Source organism: Leptodactylus fuscus, chromosome 8 (genome assembly GCF_031893055.1).
Source record: "Leptodactylus fuscus isolate aLepFus1 chromosome 8, aLepFus1.hap2, whole genome shotgun sequence".
Taxonomy (NCBI): Eukaryota; Metazoa; Chordata; class Amphibia; order Anura; family Leptodactylidae; genus Leptodactylus; species Leptodactylus fuscus.
In genome coordinates this window covers 12,991,911-13,015,355 of record NC_134272.1, presented here as the reverse complement: position 1 = coordinate 13,015,355, position 23,445 = coordinate 12,991,911, and the positions used below count along the sequence as shown (strand labels likewise).

General features: G+C 41.1%; 1 protein-coding gene across 1 annotated transcript; it reads left to right on the top strand.

Annotated features, from left to right (window-relative positions):
- Positions 1-1,574: 1,574 nt before the first annotated feature.
- Positions 1,575-23,433, top strand: LOC142216917 (testis-expressed protein 2-like). Its single transcript, XM_075285026.1, has 12 exons — positions 1,575-2,171; positions 7,390-8,705; positions 10,547-10,747; positions 10,874-11,189; positions 11,264-11,502; positions 11,594-11,740; positions 12,354-12,453; positions 15,622-15,754; positions 21,055-21,195; positions 21,470-21,682; positions 22,095-22,215; positions 22,626-23,433. The coding sequence occupies exons 2-12, from the start codon at positions 7,413-7,415 to the stop codon at positions 22,734-22,736; spliced, it is 3,015 nt and encodes a 1,004-aa protein (XP_075141127.1). The 5' UTR covers positions 1,575-2,171; positions 7,390-7,412; the 3' UTR covers positions 22,737-23,433.
- The last annotated feature ends 12 nt before the right edge of the window (positions 23,434-23,445 follow it).

The window sequence follows — 23,445 nt, the reverse complement described above, 5'->3', positions numbered from 1 at the left end:
ACTAATGCTGCAATAATGTAGAAAAAAATGACATATAAAAGTGCATATAAAAGTATGTAAAACTGCCATAGAGTACACCTAACTGTTGCTGTCTTCCTATACAAATAAATTATATGTTACACAATAAGGATACTGCCATACTGTACACATAATTAAAGCTTCCATGCAGTACACGTGACTAATACTGCCCTGCTCCACAAACAAATAATTCCACTGTACAATAAAGATCCTGCCATACTGTACACAGAACTAAAGCTTCTATATAGTGAACCTAACAAATGCTGCTTATCTTTACAAATAGAGAATGCCGCTTTACAGTAAAGATACCGCCAAACTGTACACATAACTAGAGTTTCCATACAGTGCACATGACTAATGTTGTCTTAATGTACAAATAAATAATGCTTATATAGAATAGAAACCCTGCCATACTGTACACATAGCTAAAGCCTTTATATAGTACACATAAGTAATTCTATCATACTATACAAATACTGTAAATAAGGGCAATATACAGTACATAGATCCTGCTGTACTGTACAAATAAATACTATTACAGTAATGATAGAGATGCTGCCATACTGTACAAATAAATAATACCACATCATGCTAGAGATACTGCCATACTAGACAATAACTTAAACCTCTGTACAGTACACATAACTAAAACCACCATACTGTGCACATAAAAAATGTCACTATATATGCCACTATACATAAATGACAAGCTGCTATGAGGACAATTACAGCACCAATGATGAAAATGCACCTCCATTAATAGTACTCTCATAGCCAGTTTAAGGGCTCTATAAACAATGTCATCTGAGTGCCCTCGGTATACTATAGTGCCAGCATGATATAGCGTTATAATATGTGCTGGTCTTGGCCAACATATTGTGTAGTTGAGAATAATTTGCTTTACATTGATGTAACAGATCCTAAATTATGTGCTGATAAAAGTTATAAAAGTTATTTTTATAGGAGTCAGAGCACTACCATAAAGTTAAAGGGGACCGTTCACCAACTGCAAGTCTTTGCATCCTTTGCTCCACTGATTCCGGCACAGTTGGAATTTTTTCTCTAGTCCTCACCATTCCTGAGCAATCACCTCTGTTACTTTGAGCACAGTCATACTCTCTACTGTCAGGTGGGCGGTCCTTGGCTAGAGCAGATAGACAGGGACCCGCCCACATGACTGAATATCACCTACTTATGCTGAACAAACAGAAAGGATTACTCGGGAACAGTATGGGCTAGAGAAAAAATTCCAACTGCGCCAGAATCAGCGGGCCGACTGCTATTGAAGGATGCAAAGAGTTGGAGATGATGACGGTGATGAAATATCCTCTTTAAATGATAGAATTCTTGCTCCTTGTAGCCACCACTAGAGGGAGCTCACTGTATATGAATTTATAATAGGTGCTGTATACATTCCTATGCTCTCTGCTTCCTCTAGTGGCAGCTGATGGGAAAAAACTATGCAAAAGTGTCCCATGAATTATGTATTAAAGGGATTTGACTGTATAGTTTGTATTATATGTTTCATGTTCTTCATTATTAGGTCCCATCCCAGTGGCCCCCACAATGTTCCAGCACAGCAGCTCCTGCGGACTCCTATTCACTTCAGTGCAATGCAGTATTTGTCAGCTGCAGGAGGCTGATAATCTCCCGGGATGCTGAGGATTTAGCTGCAGGCGTCTCTCACAATGTGCTGAGCTGAGAGGAGAAGGAAACTTGGAATAAACTGTGTCTAGAAGGCTGTGAGATAGTAAGACCTAGCGGATAGATTGGAACGCCACAACAGAGGCAGGCACAGGGGCAGGGGGTGCTCTGTGCATCTGCAGAGCAATTACTGTGCCTTGTATCCTCTCAGCATCCAATGGCAGTGAGCTCCTGCGTCCTCCAGCCGCACAGTGCATCCCTGTAGGAGTTAGAGGGGATTTTTTTTGTGAGTCAGTCGTCTCCGCTAGCACCCCCTGTGTGTGTGTCAGAGGAGGGCTGGCTGCTCCAGTCAGTGCACAGATCCCTGCATTGCCTGTACACTTGGCTCAGGCTGCCCGTCTGCAGAGATGCTGAGCCGTCCTGATCACCTGAGCTGGGGGGAAGCCAGCTGTCTCCAGGGTTAAAGCCCACAATTCCCCGAAATCAAGATCCGGGGACGTTCCCAGCAGGTAAGTCCTTCTTCTGATCATTTTGGGGCATAGTAGCGGGCACCAGTTTCTTATCATAACCTCTTCTGTGCCCACTGGTAAAGGCTGGCACCCCGCTTTTAACCCTCTAAATACCTTTCACAGGAATCCGTCGCAGTCTTGCCAGGCAGGTGCCAGTATCGACGCACATATCACTGCAGCTGTTGCACCCACCAGTCACTGACACGACGCGCAGCTGGTCACATACCGTTGGCAGCTACAGGGGGGGGGGACACGACGTAGAATAGCAATGTGTCCGTGTGTTTACATGAATGTGTAATAAAGCTGTCCAGTCATTCAAATCAGTTACCGTGTCCCGGTGCAGGGTTTCCTAGATGTAGCAGGGCTGAGTTTGTCATTTGGCACGATGCCTCTTGGCTATAGAACTGCAGGTAAAGATGCTGCAGTATCATAGACTGGTAGAAATAGCTAGTTCAGCTCTGCTACATCTATGCAAGGTCTATACTGCTCGAATGCAGCTACGGTGTAGGTGACAGGTGCACAACCAGGGGGCAGGAATCCCAGTGGAGATCTCAATCTGTTTTTTGAAGTCTCTGGATGGGAGGACGAGCGAAGTGATTTACTGTCAAGATTGAGGAATTATTGATTGGCGCAGTCCCCGGGCAATGACAGCGCGTCCTGAGGTTAAAGGGACACTACCCCTATAGATTATAGAGGGGGTCAGCACTAGACATGTATCATGTAAAGTAATCATGGGGGGCAAGGAGTCTTATAAGCAAGCAACGTGTCACAGGTCCCATTGCAAGTGGCTGATAACAGGGGACAATAGCTTGTGTACAACCAGCCTGAAGCTCCTGACCACTATGCAACATCTTTAACAGGGCCACAGGGGTCTTCTGATGTGTGTGTGTGGGTAGGGGTCTCTGAAGCCCATGGGGCCTGGATGCAGTTCTGTCTTCTGCACCGCTATAGCAAATAGTAGTACCGTGTGTATAAATATCGGGATAATAATGCTATACCTGTTATTCATGGGCCCCCCAAGAGGAGCAGTGCTAGAGCTGTGCCCCAAGGGCGGCATCAGCAGAATACAGGCAATATATATGGCAGCCTATACTCTGTTACTGATCCTATATTTATACATGATGATGGCTTGTGTGTGCAGAAAGATGGATAGATAGATAGATAGATAGATAGATAGATAGATAGATAGATAGGAGATAGATAGAGAGAGAGAGAGAGAGAGAGAGAGAGAGAGATAGATAGATAGATAGATAGATAGATAGATAGATAGATAGATAGGAGATAGATAGATAGGAGATAATAAATACATCTCATACTCATTCTTAGATAGGAGAGCTAGATCTGCCAGATGTTTGTCTTTCCTTGATCCAGGCTTATTAATCTGTCTGAACCCCCTGGCAGGGAGAAGCTTTTTCGTGCTCCCCCGGATCCTGTCACTATAAATTAGGTCACCCATATATTTGCAAATCCAAGCAACACTATAGACAGAGAGTAATATAGACTAACATAAAATGTATAACTGCCAGCAATTGGCTGTATTTATACAGCCCAAAACCATAATGTAGAAGATAAAGGATGTGTAAGAGTCTGATTATAGCAAGTATATTCTTGTACATAGGGGTAGTATTATAGTAGTTATATTCTTGTACATAGGAGCAGTATTATAGTAGTTATATTCTTGTACATTAGAGCAATATTACAGTAGTTATATTCTTGTACATAGGAGTAGTATTATAGTAGTTATATTCTTGTACATAGGAGCAGTATTATAGCAGTTATATTCTTGTACATAGGAGCAGTATTATAGTAGTTATATTCTTGTACATAGGAGCAGTATTATAGTAGTTATATTCTTGTACATAGGAGCAGTATTATAGTAGTTATATTCTTGTACATTGGAGCAATATTATAGTAGTTATATTATTGTACATAGTAGTAGTATTATAGTAGTTATATTCTTGTACATAGGAGCAGTATTATAGTAGTTATATTCTTGTACATAGGGGTTGTATTATAGTAGTTATATTCTTGTACATAGGGGCAGTATTATAGTAGTTATATTCTTGTACATAGGAGAAGTATTATAGTAGTTATATTCTTGTACATAGGGGCAGTATTATAGTAGTTATATTCTTGTACATAGGAGGCAGTATTATAGTAGTTATATTCTTGTACATTGGAGCAATATTATAGTAGTTATATTCTTGTACATAGGAGTAGTATTATAGTAGTTATATTCTTGTACATAGGAGCAGTATTATAGTAGTTATATTCTTGTACATAGGAGGCAGTATTATAGTAGTTATATTTTTGTACATAGGAGTAGTATTATAGTAGTTATATTCTTGTACATAGGAGCAGTATTATAGTAGTTATATTCTTGTACATAGGAATAGTATTATAGTAGTTATATTCTTGTACATAGGGGCAGTATTATAGTAGTTATATTCTTGTACATAGGAGTAGTATTATAGTAGTTATATTCTTGTACATAGGAGCAGTATTATAGTATTTATATTCTTGTACATAGGGGCAGTATTATAGTAGTTATATTCTTGTACATAGGAGGTAGTATTATAGTAGTTATATTCTTGTACAGAGGAGGAGTATTATAGTAGTTATATTCTTGTACATAGGGGCAGTTTTATAGTAGTTATATTCTTGTACATAGGAGGCAGTATTATAGTAGTTATATTCTTGTACATTGGAGCAATATTATAGTAGTTATATTCTTGTACATAGGAGTAGTATTATAGTAGTTATATTCTTGTACATAGGAGCAGTATTATAGTAGTTATATTCTTGTACATAGGAGTAGTATTATAGTAGTTATATTCTTGTACATAGGGGCAGTATTATAGTAGTTATATTCTTGTACATTGGAGCAATATTATAGTAGTTATATTCTTGTACATAGGAGTAGTATTATAGTAGTTATATTCTTGTACATAGGAACAGTATTATAGTAGTTATATTCTTGTACATAGGGGCAGTATTATAGTAGTTATATTCTTGTACATTGGAGCAATATTATAGTAGTTATATTCTTGTACATAGGAGGCAGTATTATAGTAGTTATATTTTTGTACATAGGAGTAGTATTATAGTAGTTATATTCTTGTACATAGGAGCAGTATTATAGTAGTTATATTCTTGTACATAGGGGCAGTATTATAGTAGTTATATTCTTGTACATAGGAGTAGTATTATAGTAGTTATATTCTTGTACATAGGGGCAGTATTATAGTAGTTATATTCTTGTACATAGGAGGTAGTATTATAGTAGTTATATACTTGTACATAGGAGGCAGTATTATAGTAGTTATATTCTTGTACATAGGAGCAGTATTATAGTAGTTATATTCTTGTACATAGGAGCAGTATTATAGTATTTATATTCTTGTACATAGGGGCAGTATTATAGTAGTTATATTCTTGTACATAGGAGTAGTATTATAGTAGTTATATTCTTGTACATAGGGGCAGTATTATAGTAGTTATATTCTTGTACATTGGAGCAATATTATAGTAGTTATATTCTTGTACATAGGAGTAATATTATAGTAGTTATATTCTTGTACATAGGAACAGTATGAGGGTGCATGCACACTACGTAACGCCGGGCGTGTATGAGAGCCGTACACGCCGGCATTACGGCAGACTGCCGAACACTTCCCATTCACTTCAATGGGAGCGCTCGTAAACGCCGCTGTTACAAGCGCTCCCATTGAAGTGAATGGGAAGTGTTCGGCAGTCTGCCGTAATGCCGGCGTGTACGGCTCTCATACACGCCCGGCGTTACGTAGTGTGCATGCACCCTCATAGTAGTTATATTCTTGTACATAGGGGCAGTATTATAGTAGTTATATTCTTGTACATTGGAGCAATATTATAGTAGTTATATTCTTGTACATAGGAGTAGTATTATAGTAGTTATATTCTTGTACATAGGAGTAGTATTATAGTAGTTATATTCTTGTACATAGGAGCAGTATTATAGTAGTTATATTCTTGTACATAGGAGCAGTATTATAGTAGTTATATTCTTGTACATAGGAGGCAGTATTATAGTAGTTATATTCTTGTACATAGGAGGCAGTATTATAGTAGTTATATTCTTGTACATAGGAGCAGTATTATAGTAGTTATATTCTTGTACATAGGAGCAGTATTATAGTAGTTATATTCTTGTACATAGGAGGCAGTATTATAGTAGTTATATTTTTGTACATAGGAGTAGTATTATAGTAGTTATATTCTTGTACATAGGAGCAGTATTATAGTAGTTATATTCTTGTACATAGGAGGCAGTATTATAGTAGTTATATTTTTGTACATAGGAGTAGTATTATAGTAGTTATATTTTTGTACATAGGAGGTAGTATTATAGTAGTTATATTCTTGTACATAGGAGCAGTATTATAGTAGTTATATTCTTGTACATAGGAGTAGTATTATAGTAGTTATATTCTTGTACATAGGGGCAGTATTATAGTAGTTATATTCTTGTACATAGGGGCAGTATTATAGTAGTTATATTCTTGTACATAGGAGTAGTATTATAGTAGTTATATTCTTGTACATAGGAGTAGTATTATAGTAGTTATATTGTTTTACATAGGAGCAGTATTATAGTAGTTATATTCTTGTATCCAGAGGACAGTACTATATTAATGAACTCCTTGTACATAAGGATGTGTAACATCTCAGCTTTATACAAGACCATTGATTGTGAAGTTACATTATAAGTATTTGTAGTTGCACTCTCGGTATTATGGCCATATATTGTCCTGATGACAATGAATGATCTATATGAACCTGACAGGGAGCCTCAGTTCTTCCACCAATCTAATTCAGAGCCCAGCACTTACTGCAGCCTGCTGACCGACAGATCAGGGAAAAAGAGCTTTAAAATGAATAAAGGATGTGGTGAGGAACCAGGAGCGGCCAGCAGGATCCTCCATGGTTGGATTCGGTGTGAGCAGAAAGAACAAGACATCATCTAGTTTTACTTTTCATCCTTTTCTCAACAACCTGACTATGGAGCCAATGATTTTAGACTCTATTGATATTTGTAGATGGAGGTTGGGCCTACAGGATCATCTCCTCTGGTGGACTGAAGGAACCCTAGTTCTGCACTGGTTTAGGAAGGGTTACATTCACATTGTTTTTTTAATTGTTTTTACCAATTCAACCCATTCTTCCTGCTCTATTCCAGATCGAATAGCCATGCTGTGAAGAATGTCTAACTCCGCCAAACTTAGTCCTGTGCCGACTGGTTCTCCAACACCCAACCATCCTTCGCCAGGTTCAAAACAAGCATCGGTTTCTCGACAGACCCCTCAAGGAATAACAATCCAGTTAACAAAAGTACACAGTGAAGACAACTGGGAGGATTTAGACGAAAGTGAACTCATCTTCGCTTTGGACCAGGATGAAGAAGAAGCAGTGTCTTCCACCTTAGCTGGTAGAGTGATTTCTCCAGTGTATGGGCAGTCCAGAGAACAAGATGGGACTGTCATTGATGAGTTGGCCCTGGCTGCTTACGAGTGTGCCGGTGATGTTCTGCTCTCCAATGAAACTCAAAAACATAGCAGCCCCCTCTTGCCAAGTTCACCCACATCCAAACCAATCATCAACTTGGTGAAGTCAGTTTCCACAGAAATCGATGTCAAAGACCCCACTCTTCATAAACCTCATCCCTTTGTTAACTTAGTCAAGTCCATTTCCACCGAGATCTCAAGGCTAGAGCCAGAAGTAACACAATCTAAGTCAGACTCTAAACTGAATGTTCATCTCTGGAGACAAATAACACAACCCAAGAGCAAAAATGGAGACTCTAGGACAGCTCCATCCTCTCCTAGCACATCACCTTCCGAAAGCAAAGGAATGTTCTTCAATGTCCAAGATGTGGAAGCCAAGTTAGAAGACACCAGAAGGAGATTGTCCGAAGCTATGCAAGAACCGTTGAGCATGCTCAGTAAGATTATAGGTGAGGAAACCACAAGCCCAAACCCCAAATACAGAACTATGTCCCCATTGTTCTTCAACCAGGAATCCCCATCGAGTCATTTAAGAGACCAAGGTTATGTAAGGTTAGAAGAAGGAGATATCACGGACTGTGAAGATCCTTCTAAAGCTATCCACAGAGAGGCACCAAAGAACAATTGCAAATATAAGATCTGCTCTTATGGAGACATGATCCAGGTAGTAGAACTCACCAACGAGGACGTAGAAGATCAGGATTCGTCTCCATCCATAGATGATCGCCAACCTTCATCCCATAACAATGACGTGCCATGCAGTGCCCTGGTCTGTGTAGCCATCCTAGCATATAACTTCTTCATCTGGCCCCTACCTGCCTACATCTCGGGGCTTTTCATGGGCATCGCTAGTGGATTTATTTTAGGATTTTTTCTGGTATTATTGTTGGTGCCCAAGCGTTCCTGCTCCAGGAGACACAAGCGTTACTTGCAGGAATGTGCAATGATTCCTTTTACCATGCCTAACCTCCAGGAAGCAAATCTACTGCAGGTGAGTGATCCTACCTTTACTTTTACAATTTTTTAGTTTGTGGCAGGTGTCACCTTAGCCTCTTCACATTTCAGTGGGGATCTTACGTCTGAGACCTCCCCCAATCCTGAAATTGGCGTTGGATGTGGTTTGCAATGTCATGGGAACAAAAAATTTGTCTTGATGTGGTGGTATGGAGATTAGCATTGTTAGGGCGGTCCTGTGGCTGCTGCTTAAAGGAGTCCATTGGCCGGAAATGTTATGGGGTTGTGTTGCAGGCAGCATTATGGGGCTCCTGTGACTGGTGTTGTTATGGGGGTGGTTGGACTTTCACTGTTATAGAGTTCTGTGGGGTCCTGTGGCTAGTACTTGTATGGAGGTCTAGCGACTGATACTGTTATGGCAACCCTGCGGCTGGTATTGTTATGGGATCTTGTAGCTGGGTTCTGCGGCTGGCAATGGGAACACTGTGAGTGACTTTGTTATGGGGAGAGATACTTAGACCAGGCCACCTAAACGTGCAAAATTTAGCACAAAAGTTAGTACATTCGTCTACTACACCCCCTATTGGTTGACCTAGTTTTAACCAAAAATCGGCACCAAATTTTTGCATATTTTCTATTATTTTCTGCTAAGATACAACTTTATTTTTGGCGCAGAACATAAAGGGAGAAATTTAGGAAAACCAGAGTATTCGACGCCAGTCTTCAGAGATCTTGCGCTGGCGTCATGTGTGATGGGACATCCCCCTCTTCAGGAATTGGGCACGTAAACAGGTGTAAATGATCATAAATCCACACCCCTTTTGGAATGAGGCACTTAACTGTGTCACATCCCTTTAATATGATGAAAGCGGCACATGTCTCCACGTAACACATTGACTACCAGAGAGCCCTGCAAATGCCGGAGACTTGCCCACTCTTCCAGGACTGAGGTCCCCTCTTTTTTTTCGAGAGCCTCATAGCACGGCGTCTGCCACTCTCGTGTTGGCCCTATGACTGGCGTGATGGTAAACATGTTCATCTACTTTTTCCATAAAGCCCCCGCTATTATTTTGCCGTATTGGTCCTGGTCCCTCCAGAATGATCTTGGTAACAGCTCCTGCGGCCTCTGGGCACATGACGGATTCCCTGGCATGGAGTCATTTTCGGCATGGAGTCATTTTCGGCATGGAGTCATTTTCGGCATGACTGCACACTTTCCATCTCTTCACACTCTTTCTCAGAAATGTAATTTAGCAATAGATATAAAGGGTATATGAGGAGCGTCTGGAGCAGCTGGTGAGCGGGCCTGTCATTATGGGCACCGCAGATAACACTGATGGGTGACATCCTCAGCGGGCAGCGCACACTGTCACTATAGGTTCACTGCGGTCACTTCATAAGATTTTGTCGACTATGTTAATTATTTTGTGAACATGAATTTTATGACAGTCTCTAAATCTGATTCTATGTTATCTACAAGATCTCTGCTTGCTGTAAGTGAATGGACATATTCTAGATCCAGAAGACCTGCTCTGACCGTGTCCTGCGGACACACGTGCAAGGCTCATGGTCGGAACGGAATTTGCAACTGGACGTATTGTAGCTGTGTGATTCCAGACTTACCGTTCCATACTAAGGAGCCTGTGACAGCATGTAGGGCCTACATAGGGCGCCATATTGTCCTTTCAAGGGACATACCGCCATAGCATGGAAATGTCACAGGTACAATCAAGTGTCTAAAGAAATACTGAAAGAATTCACATATAAAGTCAACTATCCTTAAAATGCTGCCCAGTAACTATGATACCCCAGGCAGGGGCCTATGGGGTATATATCTGGTTCAATAATAATGGCGGGTGTCTTATTTTTACCTTCTAGGGCTGGATGAACGAGATCTTTTCGTACGACCCTGAGACTTATCACCCAGCTCTTGCCCATTCTGTGTTTGTGTCGCTAGAAGGTACAACCTTAAAACGCTCCTATCCAAAAACCAGCCTTTCCCGGAGATCTATCTATGGGGAGGAGATACCAGAGATGGCGTTTGTCAATCATATAACCAACAACTTGACCAACGCCCAGGTAAGGGGTTGACCTTCCACCACCAAGATGGCTGCTTTCTATTGTGTATGTGTGTTCTGTAGATTTTAGAATTGATGGACCTTATCGGTATTCATCTTATTAACTATATTACCATAATTGTTTTAGGTATTCTTGTATCCTGACGGATTAGCAAACAAGAGACTTTGGAATAAAAAATATCCAATCTGCATCCAGTTATGTGATTCTGAAGATCCCGAGGTCGAGAATGTGGAACCTGAAGGCAAAGAAGCTGAGGGTGAAGAATCTTTGAGAAGGGATCCAGATGACTGTGAGAAGTCAATTGCGGAGTGTAAAGCAGGGACTTTATATCTGTTTGGAAGGACAGGGAGGGACAAGGAAGAATGGTATCAACACCTGGTGAGGGCCACTCGAGGGTCCATCACTGGAAAACAAGACGCCAACAGAAGTGACAGCAAGACAGGTTAGTGGTAATCCAGTAGTAAGTGCCTTCAAATGTCTTGTTGGATACTCTCTGATGTAGTTTACCTTATTTAGGGTCACTGCCAAACCCTCTTTCCAGTCCATGCAGTTGGGGGGGCACAAGTAACAGCAGTGTGGAGAGCACAGATGACCCTTCCCATACGTGTAAACCAAAAGACTTGGCAGGGAATGTCAGGCAAAAAATCCTCTTGGACTATGCCACCTACATGTCCAAGTTCATCTCAGCAGAGCCAAGCAGCCCAGCCCAGAGCCCTCGACAGAGCGCAGCTAGCAGCCCCGTCCCTCCAAGAAAGGTGAACTTCTATCTCTACCTTCCACCCGTAGGCTTTAGTCATGTATGCGTAAGTGCCATAACCTTAATTCTATGTCTTTACCTCTACCAAGCACCCTATTGAGCAGTCCATCTCCAGTAACCTCCATGTGAGCTGGGTCAATGCCTTCATTGGACGTATATTCTGGGACTTCTTGCGGGAGAAGTATTGGGAAGATGTAGTGGCCAATAAAATCCAGAAAAAGTTGACCAAAATCAAGGTAGGATTGTCAGTAGATGAACATATTATGGCTTGGAAGTTAAGAATGGAATAAGGAGATTGAGTTGGCCATTTGTCCTTGGGGTAGGATGAGAGTCTGGCATAGAAGGAGCCTTCTAGGTTGGCAGTGGGGAGGGGGGAAACTTTTTTTTGTATTTAATCAAAAACAAGATCCCTAAGAGAAGGATAGAGGTAAGGGAAGGAGCCCAGACACCATATTGTAGATACAAGGTAGAAGGTCAGATGGTCATGCATTGACAAGCGCATGTGGAGGGCTAGATGGAAAAGGTGAGAAAGGGGAGTATGAACCTTTACACATTGACGGTGGGTCCTTCATTAAAAAAAAAAACTTTCCTTGGTCCAGCCATTGGTTGTCCTACACAATGAGATGTTGGACAACAGACCATACCACATTCTATGGAAGTCAAGTGCACAGACCAAAATGGCAGAGGTTGACTTTTGGGAAGAGCAGTTGTCGTGACTAGGCCACCCGTAAAAGTCAATGAAAATCATTTACAACTCTGATGGCTCCTCACGTGGTCAAATTTTGATTTATAGGGTATGACATATCTACTGTATGTGGTAATGTTTACTGTCTATATCTATTTACCCAGCTGCCAAATTTCATGGATGAACTGACGCTAAAAGGCTTGGATATGGGGACATCACTCCCTCAGATTCTCACCATCTCCACGCCAAGCATGAATGAAAGAGGTGAGTGATACTATACCATAGAGGAAGACCCTGTACAATAACACTCATGGAGGGGTGGTCTAGTTTAGGATAATTCTATAGGTCCATGTGGTTGTTGGAACCGCAGCCAAAGAGGTGTGACCCCACTCTTTATAAACCTTTGCATATCCCATTGGCACTATTGCTGCTTAGTCAGTATGGCGCCATTGCTATGAAGATACCCACTAACAGGCGGATAACATCCGAGACACAAAAGGCAGATTAGAGCGTCTATTTATAATGTGCGCATCTCGGAGGGAACACATTACATCCTCATTAGACTCCTCATCTACACAACAATGGAACTGGATGCACATTTTACGCGTCATTAAGTTCTGTTCTCGGAAGACGATCTTGAAAACTCAAAATAGTCAAAAATGGGTACTATACAAATACTATGAAAATCCTTTAATCTGACACTGACAGGACATGAAAGATACAGCAGAAAAAACGATGTTCACCGGCAACTCTCCGTGAATAAAATTTAACTTTTAATTATAACATCATAAAATGACAGAAAACTTTGATGTAAACATGAAAAATAAACAAAACAAAAAACCCCTAAAAAAACGCAGACGCGTTTCGGAACGTCTGTTCCTTCCTCAGAGCGGGTTGACGCTCTGAGGAAGGAACAGACGTTCCGAAACGCGTCTGCGTTTTTTTAGGGGTTTTTTGTTTTGTTTATTTTTCATGTTTACATCAAAGTTTTCTGTCATTTTATGATGTTATAATTAAAAGTTAAATTTTATTCACGGAGAGTTGCCGGTGAACATCGTTTTTTCTGCTATTTCATTACACTCGTGGAATAGAGTGTGCCGTGCACCCCGAATTATATGCATTCAAGCCAATCTGCAATGGAACTATGGGTGAGCTGAGATTCCTTTTTTTCTTATTTATGAAAGATACAGGATTATCTGATATTCTGGATTATTGGATAGATACTAAAAACTCTACTGGGAGGCCAAAACGTAAATTCTGTTGCTATCACTTTATTCAGTTCCACAGATTTTGAAATTCCGCCTTATATTACAGTCTGTTTAGAAAATGAGAGATAGATTATCAGATTTACAGATTATCAGATGTCAAATTTAAGGAAATTTACTGTAGATATCAAATGTTACCAAACAAGATCTTCCATGGTGTAGTTCTGGATTAATAACCATCACACAATAGTTTTATCCCGCCTGGCTTCATGGCCTTCCTATACTAATGACGTCTATGGATCCTTTCTATACCATTGAAGTATATGGCACCTTTATGTATCACTGAAGTATACAGTATGGTACCTTTCTATACAAATAAACTATGGTGCCTTGTTATACCAATGAAGTCTATGGATCCTTTCTATACCACTGAACTCTATGGTGCCTTTCTATACCACTGAAGTCTATGGTGCCTTTCTATATTACTGAAGTCTATGGTGCCTTTCTATATCTCTGAAGTCTATGGTGCCTTTCTATGACAATAAACTCTATGATGCTTCTTATACTAATGAAGTCTATGGATCCTTTCCATACCACCGAAGTCAATGGTGCCTTTCTATACCACTGAAGTCAATGGTGCATTTTTATCTAACTGCATGGATTTGATTTCATGATATGAATACTTTTGGTATATTCCGCTCGGATTCAGCATTATAGAGATAAACAAGAAGATTCTAAACAAGAAGATCTCTGTAATCCAGCGCCATATGGCGGCACATGTAATTTCCTAGAATATCAGAGGGCCAGACAGTGTGCTCTATGATGGGGACATACCAGGATTGTAATGTTGCTCCCGTCTAAATTTTATAATGAGGGTAAGCATGTTATTTTTAATCTCGCCCGGTTAGTGCCAAGTTCCCCTCGCCCCGCACCCGCCCACATGTTCCCGTGTAGCGGGCATGTTTTATGTCCTGCACTATGTTCTCATAGCCAGGCCAATCCACTGAGTGACTTTACAGTTCAGATGCCAGGGCTGTTCTCCTTGTGCCATTTGAGGGATTAGTCAGGAGCAGCTGCTGCCGTTGGCGAGGGACGCTGCCATGTGCTCACTATTAACCGCAGCAATTAAACACCATTATGAGCAAGCAAGTCATTTTAAGGAGACCACTGCAACGTACGGGCTGCAGACTAAGCTCAGGATTACCAGCGTCTCTTGTGAAGCATGTTGTTAACCCCTGCTGCAAGTTTACATGGGTTGTGTCAGACAGGCGGTAGAAGGGGAGCAAAGGTTTGGGTTATTGCTAGTTCTATTTATTACTATTGCTTTGAAAATGAATGCTGGTCATTGTAGTGCAGCGCCCTTATATGCCATATCCTGAGCTGTATACAGTGTATACTATAGGGCTAGTAAGGGAATGTACCAACCAAGAGCTGTCCTGGGTTTGGATCCATATACGTTGTATTGAGTCGTCATATGGCACATATTGAAGTCTATGGTGTCTTTCTATACTACTAAAGTTTGTAGTAACTTTCAATACCATTGAAGTCTATGGTGCCTTTTTATACCAATGCAGTCTATGGACCCTTTCTATACCATTGAAGTCTATAGTGTCTTTCTATACCACTGAAGTTCATGGTTCCTTTCTACAGCATAGAAGTCTATAGTGCCTTTCTATACCACTAAAGTCTATGGTGCCTTTGTTTACCACTGAAGTCTATGGTGACTCTTTATACCACTGAAGTCTATGGTGACTCTTTATACCACTAAAGTCTATGGTGCCTTTGTATACCACTGAAATCTATGGTGTCGCTATATAAAATATTAAAAGACAATTTTTTTGTTGCCTGTAGTCACCTCTAGGGGGAGCTTACAGCATATTACAGTATTATTAGTTAGGATATTCCTCCTTAACACATCTGGCATGGGATGGCATGGTGAAATTTAACAATTTTAGAGATGAGCGAGTAGTATTCGATCAAATACCTTCCCACCATAGGTATCCGTGTAAGCAGCTGAACACCAAGGGGTTAAACACATCAAATATTCGATGTGCTTTACTTAAAATACACCCGCAAAAATAATTGTAGTACCAATTGGGACCAGCAGGGGCTTGTCAAGTTATCTTGCCATCTATTAACACACAGTGGCAGATATTTGTGGTCTACTCTATGGCTGCACGACTATACACTTGTATATACATGTATATGCTTTACATTATATTCCCAGGGCTGTGGATAGATATGGATGTGACGTACAGCGGATCTTTACAAGTAACACTAGAGACGAAGATGAATCTATCAAGACTCGGAAAGGAGGTGACAGTGGATGAGGGTGCGTCGTTTGACAACAGAAGACATAGGTGAGTTCTCAAATCTTCAACATCTTTCATTTTAGCCTTGAAGAATATAATTTTGGTATAATCAGGATATTAAATTAATACCGTTATTAACATTGCACTCGTTGACAAAAATAATCCGGTCCCGAGAATCGGTTCTTGCCCTGGTGAAGCTCCCTGAGTGTGATGTAACGGTGATCTATGGAGGTGATGACAATATTAGGGAGCCTTCACATGGAGTTTACACTCCGCTCATTCTGAACGTAAACTCGTTCAGAGTGAGCGGCGTAAAACAGATCCCATTGACTTGAATGGGTGCCGGCTTACGCGCGCTACCCATTGAAATCGGCGTAAGCCGGCACCCATTCAAGTCAATGGGATCTGTTTTACGAGTTTACGTTCAGAATGAGAGGAGTGTAAACTCTGTGTGAAGGCAGCCTACAGCCAAAGGAGAAGGTTTTTGGGGACACTGGACAACTAGGCAGAGGCTCTAGGACCCTGTTGCCGCCTCTACTTGGATACAAGATGAGATACGGTTGTGTACAGAGGTATACAGGTTCTATAGGGTATCCTGCGACACATTTACCCTGGGCCTGTAGATCCTGTTCACTCGTAAGTTGGTGAAGGTGCGTCCAGGCTGGTCCTGTAAATGTTCAATTGGCAATAAATTCGGTGACCATGCAAGTGTTATACTCTTGTGGTAAATCCTTGTGTGTGGGGGTAAGCATTATCCTGCTGAGACCAGTTGTCCGCCCCCCATATGGCGGCAGTATGTCCTGTACATATCACTGAGTTGTGATTGTCCTCGTATCACTACTAGGGGTGAGCGACTGTCCAATGTGATGGCTCCCCACATCATTACACCAGCAGGGGGCAGTATGACGCTCCACAGTAATGACTGGATTGGAGGGCTCACCATGAGGCCTCCATACTCAACTTACATGACACCACTGCAAGTCAAGGTCATGGTGGCTGTCAACGGCAGGACATGTAATGGGGCTGTGATACCAAATTTTCTGGAGATTGAGGGTGTGATGAAGGCGCCCCCTATCTCTGGATGGTGGGCAATGAAACTGTAGGAGCTGCTTGTACTTGTCAGGGTATCAAACAATCTTCTCTGCAGGTGGCCATGAGCCTGTCCATCATATGAGTGCGTCCTCATGTAACCACTGCCCCAACACCTCCAGCTAGGTCAGCATGATCTAGATGGCGGTCATGTCCTCAATATGGCCGTCCTGCTTCTCTCATTCCAATATTGCGCCCCCTCTGAAAGTCTGTCAACTGGATAAAACAGGGTAGCCAAAAATGGCTTTTCACGATCAGACAACCCCTTACCTTTGCCCTCTAACCCTGCGCCGCTACTTATGAGCGTGCCCTATGACCAGGGCCGAGGAGAGTTGAGGTCTGTAATGTTTCCATCATGTGATCCCAATACCCGCCGCCCCTCGGTGCGGTTACGTAATCTCCTCACACTGTTAATAAGAGTTGTCACGTCGGTTTTCACTTCCAGAGACACATTAAACACTGGATTGTGGAAAGTTTAATTTTCTGGAATTAATGAGATGGCGCCTGTCGGATTAATTAGACCTTCTGCTCCATCTCATTGTAATTAGGCCACAAGACGATCACAGATGTGCAGATCTTCCTCCGGTTAACCCTTGTCACGCTGAGCACAGAGTTCTGCGAGTGGTCCGTCTAATAGTCATTGCCCTCATGCCGCCGATCCTTGTAGGTTCCCTGCAATGTGCGACTAACCGGAGTCTAAACCAACAAGTCCAGATAAGAAAGAGTTAAACATTTGATCTTGTGCAAATTCAAGGGGGGGATGCGGCAGCATCTGTGGGATTTACCTAGTAAGCTTAGCTATTAACACCATTATCCCAAATCACAGGGCTGATCCATATTATAGGGCTGACTCTATATACAGATATAGTCCTATCCTACTAATCCATATTATAAGACTGACTCTATATATACAGATATAGTCCTACAGTCCTACTAATCCATATTATAGGGATGACTCTATATACAGATATAGTCCTACAGTCCTACTAATCCATATTATAGGGCTGACTCTATATACAGATATAGTCCTACAGTCCTACTAATCCATATTATAGGGATGACTCTATATATACAGATATAGTCCTACAGCCCTACTAATCCATATTATAGGGCTGACACTATATACAGATATAGTCCTACAGTCCTACTAATCCATATTATAAGACTGACTCTATATATACAGATATAGTCCTATCCTACTAATCCATATTATAAGACTGACTCTATATATACAGATATAGTCCTACAGTCCTACTAATCCATATTATAGGGATGACTCTATATATACAGATATAGTCCTACAGTCCTACTAATCCATATTATAGGGATGACTCTATATATACAGATATAGTCCTACAGTCCTACTAATCCATATTATAGGGATGACTCTATATATACAGATATAGTCCTACAGCCCTACTAATCCATATTATAGGGCTGACACTATATACAGATATAGTCCTACAGTCCTACTAATCCATATTATAGGCCTGACTCTATATACAGATATAGTCCTATCCTACTAATCCATATTATAGGGAAGACTCTATATATACAGATATAGTCCTATCCTACTAATGCATATTATAAGACTGACTCTATATACAGATATAGTCCTACAGTCCTACTAATCCATATTATAGGCCTGACTCTATATATACAGATATAGTCCTACAGTCCTACTAATCCATATTATAGGGAAGACTCTATATATACAGATATAGTCCTACAGCCCTACTAATCCATATTATAGGGCTGACACTATATACAGATATAGTCCTACAGTCCTACTAATCCATATTATAGGGATGACTCTATATATACAGATATAGTCCTACAGTCCTACTAATCCATATTATAGGGAAGACTCTATATATACAGATATAGTCCTACAGCCCTACTAATCCATATTATAGGGCTGACACTATATACAGATATAGTCCTACAGTCCTACTAATCCATATTATAGGCCTGACTCTATATACAGATATAGTCCTATCCTACTAATCCATATTATAGGGAAGACTCTATATATACAGATATAGTCCTATCCTACTAATGCATATTATAAGACTGACTCTATATATACAGATATAGTCCTACAGTCCTACTAATCCATATTATAGGGCTGACACTATATACAGATATAGTCCTACAGTCCTACTAATCCATATTATAGGCCTGACTCTATATACAGATATAGTCCTATCCTACTAATGCATATTATAAGACTGACTCTATATATACAGATATAGTCCTACAGTCCTACTAATCCATATTATAGGGCTGACTCTATATACAGATATAGTCCTACAGCCCTACTAATCCATATTATAGGGCTGACTCTATATACAGATATAATCCTACTAATCCATATTATAGGGCTGACTCTATATATACAGAAATAGTCCTACAGTCCTACTAATCCATAGTATAGGGCTGACTCTATATACAGATATAGTTCTACTAATCCATATTATAGGGCTGACTCTATATACAGATATAGTCCTACTAATCCATATTATAGGGCTGACTCTATATACAGATATAGTCCTACAGCCCTACTAATGCATATTATAGGGCTGACTCTATATACAGATATAGTCCTACTAATCCATATTATAGGACTGACTCTATATATACAGATATAGTCCTACAGCCCTACTAATCCATATTATAGGGCTGACTCTATATACAGATATAGTCCTACTAATCCATATTATAGGGCTGACTCTATATACAGATATAGTCCTACTAATCCATATTATAGGGCTGACTCTATATATACAGATATAGTCCTACAGTCCTACTAATCCATAGTATAGGGCTGACTCTATATATACAGATATAGTCCTACAGTCCTACTAATCCATATTATAGGGCTGACTCTATATATACAGATATAGTCCTATAGCCCTACTAATCCATATTATAGGGCTGACTCTATATATACAGATATAGTCCTACTAATCCATATTATAGGGCTGACTCTATATATACAGATATAGTCCTACAGTCCTACTAATCCATATTATAGGGCTGACTCTATATATACAGATATAGTCCTACAGCCCTACTAATCCATATTATAGGGCTGACTCTATATACAGATATAGTCCTACTAATCCATATTATAGGGCTGACTCTATATACAGATATAGTCCTACTAATCCATATTATAGGGCTGACTCTATATACAGATATAGTCCTACTAATCCATATTATAGGGCTGACTCTATATACAGATATAGTCCTACTAATCCATATCATAGGTCAGATCAGACTGCATTAAAAAGGTGGAATTGCGCAATTCTTTAACAAAAACCCCATGCACAACATGTAACAAGGAGTTCGCCAACATCATAAATAGGCACCACCATAAATCTAGTTTAAAAAGAAGGGGCACCTGCAAAAAATATTCCAAAAAAGGGGCAGATGAAAAATAACCCCCCATTGAGTCTATAGGCGCTTTAAGGGTTAAAGTTGACACCCCACAGTGAGTTGTGGGTGCTGGTGCAGGCGGGCACTGCGGGCTATGGCAGGGGCGGGTAATGTCACCCGCTTCCAGCTTTGTATACTCGAGAGAATGTCAATTGGGAAGAGTAGGGAAAGTGTGAAGAGTCTGAAAGCGCGGAGAACAAAGCGCGGCGCTGAGGAACCGCCTGATTCTGCTGGAAACGGATAATTAAGAGAAGTGTTGGAACGTGCTACACCCCGTGACCTCCAAACGCAGCGGGGAGAGGGGGGCGCACCTGTCACATGAGGCCGCCCAATATAGCAACGTGTGCCGAGGACACAGCAAAAACAGTTCTTGGAAAACGTCTCTCGCGAACAGGCAAAGTCCGGAACATGGGCGCAGACGTAGCAGAGTTGGATTTGTCATTTAACACTATGATAACTTAGGGCAACTTCACCCGTAATCAAAAACTCCCCGGAGAATATAGAGAATGTATAAAAATGCACCCTTAAGTGGTCATCCTATTTGGACAACCTGTCATCAGACTGCATATACAGTATTTCATAGGGCACTTAAAGGCAATGTCAGACTGGCCCACCAGAGTACCAGAGAATCCTCCAGTGGGCCCAGGGTCTAACATGATAATGGTCTTATAGAGGATATCCAAGTTTTTGGGGTACTATTCGGAAGAAAACTTTTGTATTTTTTTTTTCCTATGTAACAGATGTAATACCTCTTCTAGCCTCTAAATGTCAGTAATTTAAACAAAAAATGTACATTCTATACTGTATGCATATTCCAGGGCAAAGATACCGAGATCCAGGATTTTCATAGACAGCGACGAGGAGTCTTCTAGCGCCGGCTCCTCAGAAGATGAAGAGATCACGATGACGGAGGCTCCAGGAAACCTGCAGGACAGAGCCAGCCTGAATAATGCTGAAAGGTGTGACGGAACTAGATTCTGACTTATCCATCTCTGGGAAAGCTGGGTGATGCCAATGCAGTTGCTTAAAGGGGTCTCCCCACTTTAGGCATATATGGCTAATATTCAGTATCTGATATGAGACTGATTAAAGACATGCCATGCAGGAAGGTGGAAAGCTGAATACTTGCTATCCTTGTGATCACCTGGTTGTCACCCAGCTTTCCTGGAAACTGACTTGAATTTTGTATCTTAATAACTGGCGGCATTGTAATGTATGGATGTTGTTCTACAGTTTTACAGGAGGGAACAGCACCAGTCGGCGGATCCTGCGCTTTGTAGATAAAATCGCCAAGTCGAGATATTTCCAGCGAGCCACAGAGAACGAATACATCAAGAGGAAGATAGAAGAGGTGTCCAACACCCCCCTGCTGCTGACTGTGGAACTGCAGGAGCTGGAGGGTGCGCTGGCTGTCAACATCCCCCCGCCACCTACTGACCGCATATGGTAACTGCTCAATCCGTGGGGAAATTGTCACTTAAAGGGCATCTCCACCCTAAATCCTAAGAACCCCCAGTAAATACAAGCCTGTGAGCCATCCTATTACATCAATGTAATGCAATTCATTCTTATTTATATCCGTTATTGGGAGAGCTGAGTGACAAACAATATGGCCGCCATTACAGCTTCACTATTAGGTTGTCACCCAACTTTCCCAAATCTATGAATGTCAATTCTGTCTAGCTATAGACCTTTATATATATATTTGTAGGACCCCTGTGGCCATGATAGTTAGCACCCAGCTTTCCCAGAAATAATAATATTATATTATTATATTTACTGGGGATTTTTTTTCTTTTAGAGTTAATTCAGGGGTAACTGTAATAACTATGTTGTCATTCGCTGATCCCTGTTTTAGGTACAGCTTCCGGGCGCCACCGAATGTGGAGATGAAGGTGCGACCCAAGCTGGGAGAGAGGGAAGTGACATTTATGCACGTGACGGAGTGGATTGAGAAGAAGCTACAAGATGAGTTCCAGGTATGGGTAATGCGAGAAGTTTCCATAGAAGACATGGTGTCCTATAGTAACTTTCACCCCACCCTACCCAGATTAATTCTTGCCCCTTTATCTGCGAACGCATACTCTTGACTGCTATATATATAATATTCTGGATATCTGTAGTCACCACTAGGGGGAGCTCCTGCAGTTACTGTATGCCGTATATAATAGGGAGGACAGTTTCACCAAATATGGAGCATAAAACGCCACTAACGCAGGTCTGGTACCGAGAGAAAGATAAGATGCAAGTGTTGTGGAGTCTTATACCACCTGGAAGGGATTTTACATAGCTAGAAATCTGATGACCTAGCCTAAGGATAGACGATCAATTTATAAACCCATTTATGATGATATTTCTAACTTGTCAATTTTAATTTTTTTTTTTACAGAAAATTTTAGTGATGCCAAACATGGACGACTTATTATTTCCAATCATGCAGTCAGGACTGGATCTCTTCCGGCAGTCACAGAGCGACCAGTCCATGCCAGTCCCATTGTGAATATATAGGATACCAGACCCTGCATGGTCCTACAGTCAAGTACTAATAACCGGACAGAAGTGAAATGCATGACCTACTGTAGGCCCCAGGCCAGGGCACCAGACTGGGAGATGATTGGGCCCAACTCATCGGAGGAAGCGTTCCCCCAGTGTATGACCTGCGGATATGTTGGAAGGGAGGCCTACGTTATACGGTGCTGGAATGGACAATGTGTGACCAAGACATCGGTGGCAGCCATTTTGTGTTCCGTTTCCACTGGAGAGATTTCGTCAACCACTTTCACGTGTGCAGGACCCCCATTGTTGAGAGGATCATCAGAGTCATGTGACATGGATTGAAATGTTCTCTGCTCGGGTTAATAGGAGGTGGTGCAATTGGCAGTTTCCCCTTGGTAGAGGTTGTCTATCCTCACAGGACAGGTTCAATAAAGAGCGTGAGCGACCCCCGACCGCAGTGTTCCTCTATTCATTTTACTGGGGAATTTCCACCAATGTTGTTGAGGAGGAGAAACTGCGGCTGTATACACTGTAGGGTCAAGGACGTGTCTGTTTTTCTGTTTTTGTAGAAATGTTGGTCCGTCCCACAAAATGGCTACCTCCTTGGTGCGTAATGGAGATACTTCAAGATTAGCTTGATTTTGGAAATATGACTAATAATAGGGAGCTCAAGCAATAAAATATCATTTTGTCCAATGAAATGGATTTCGCCG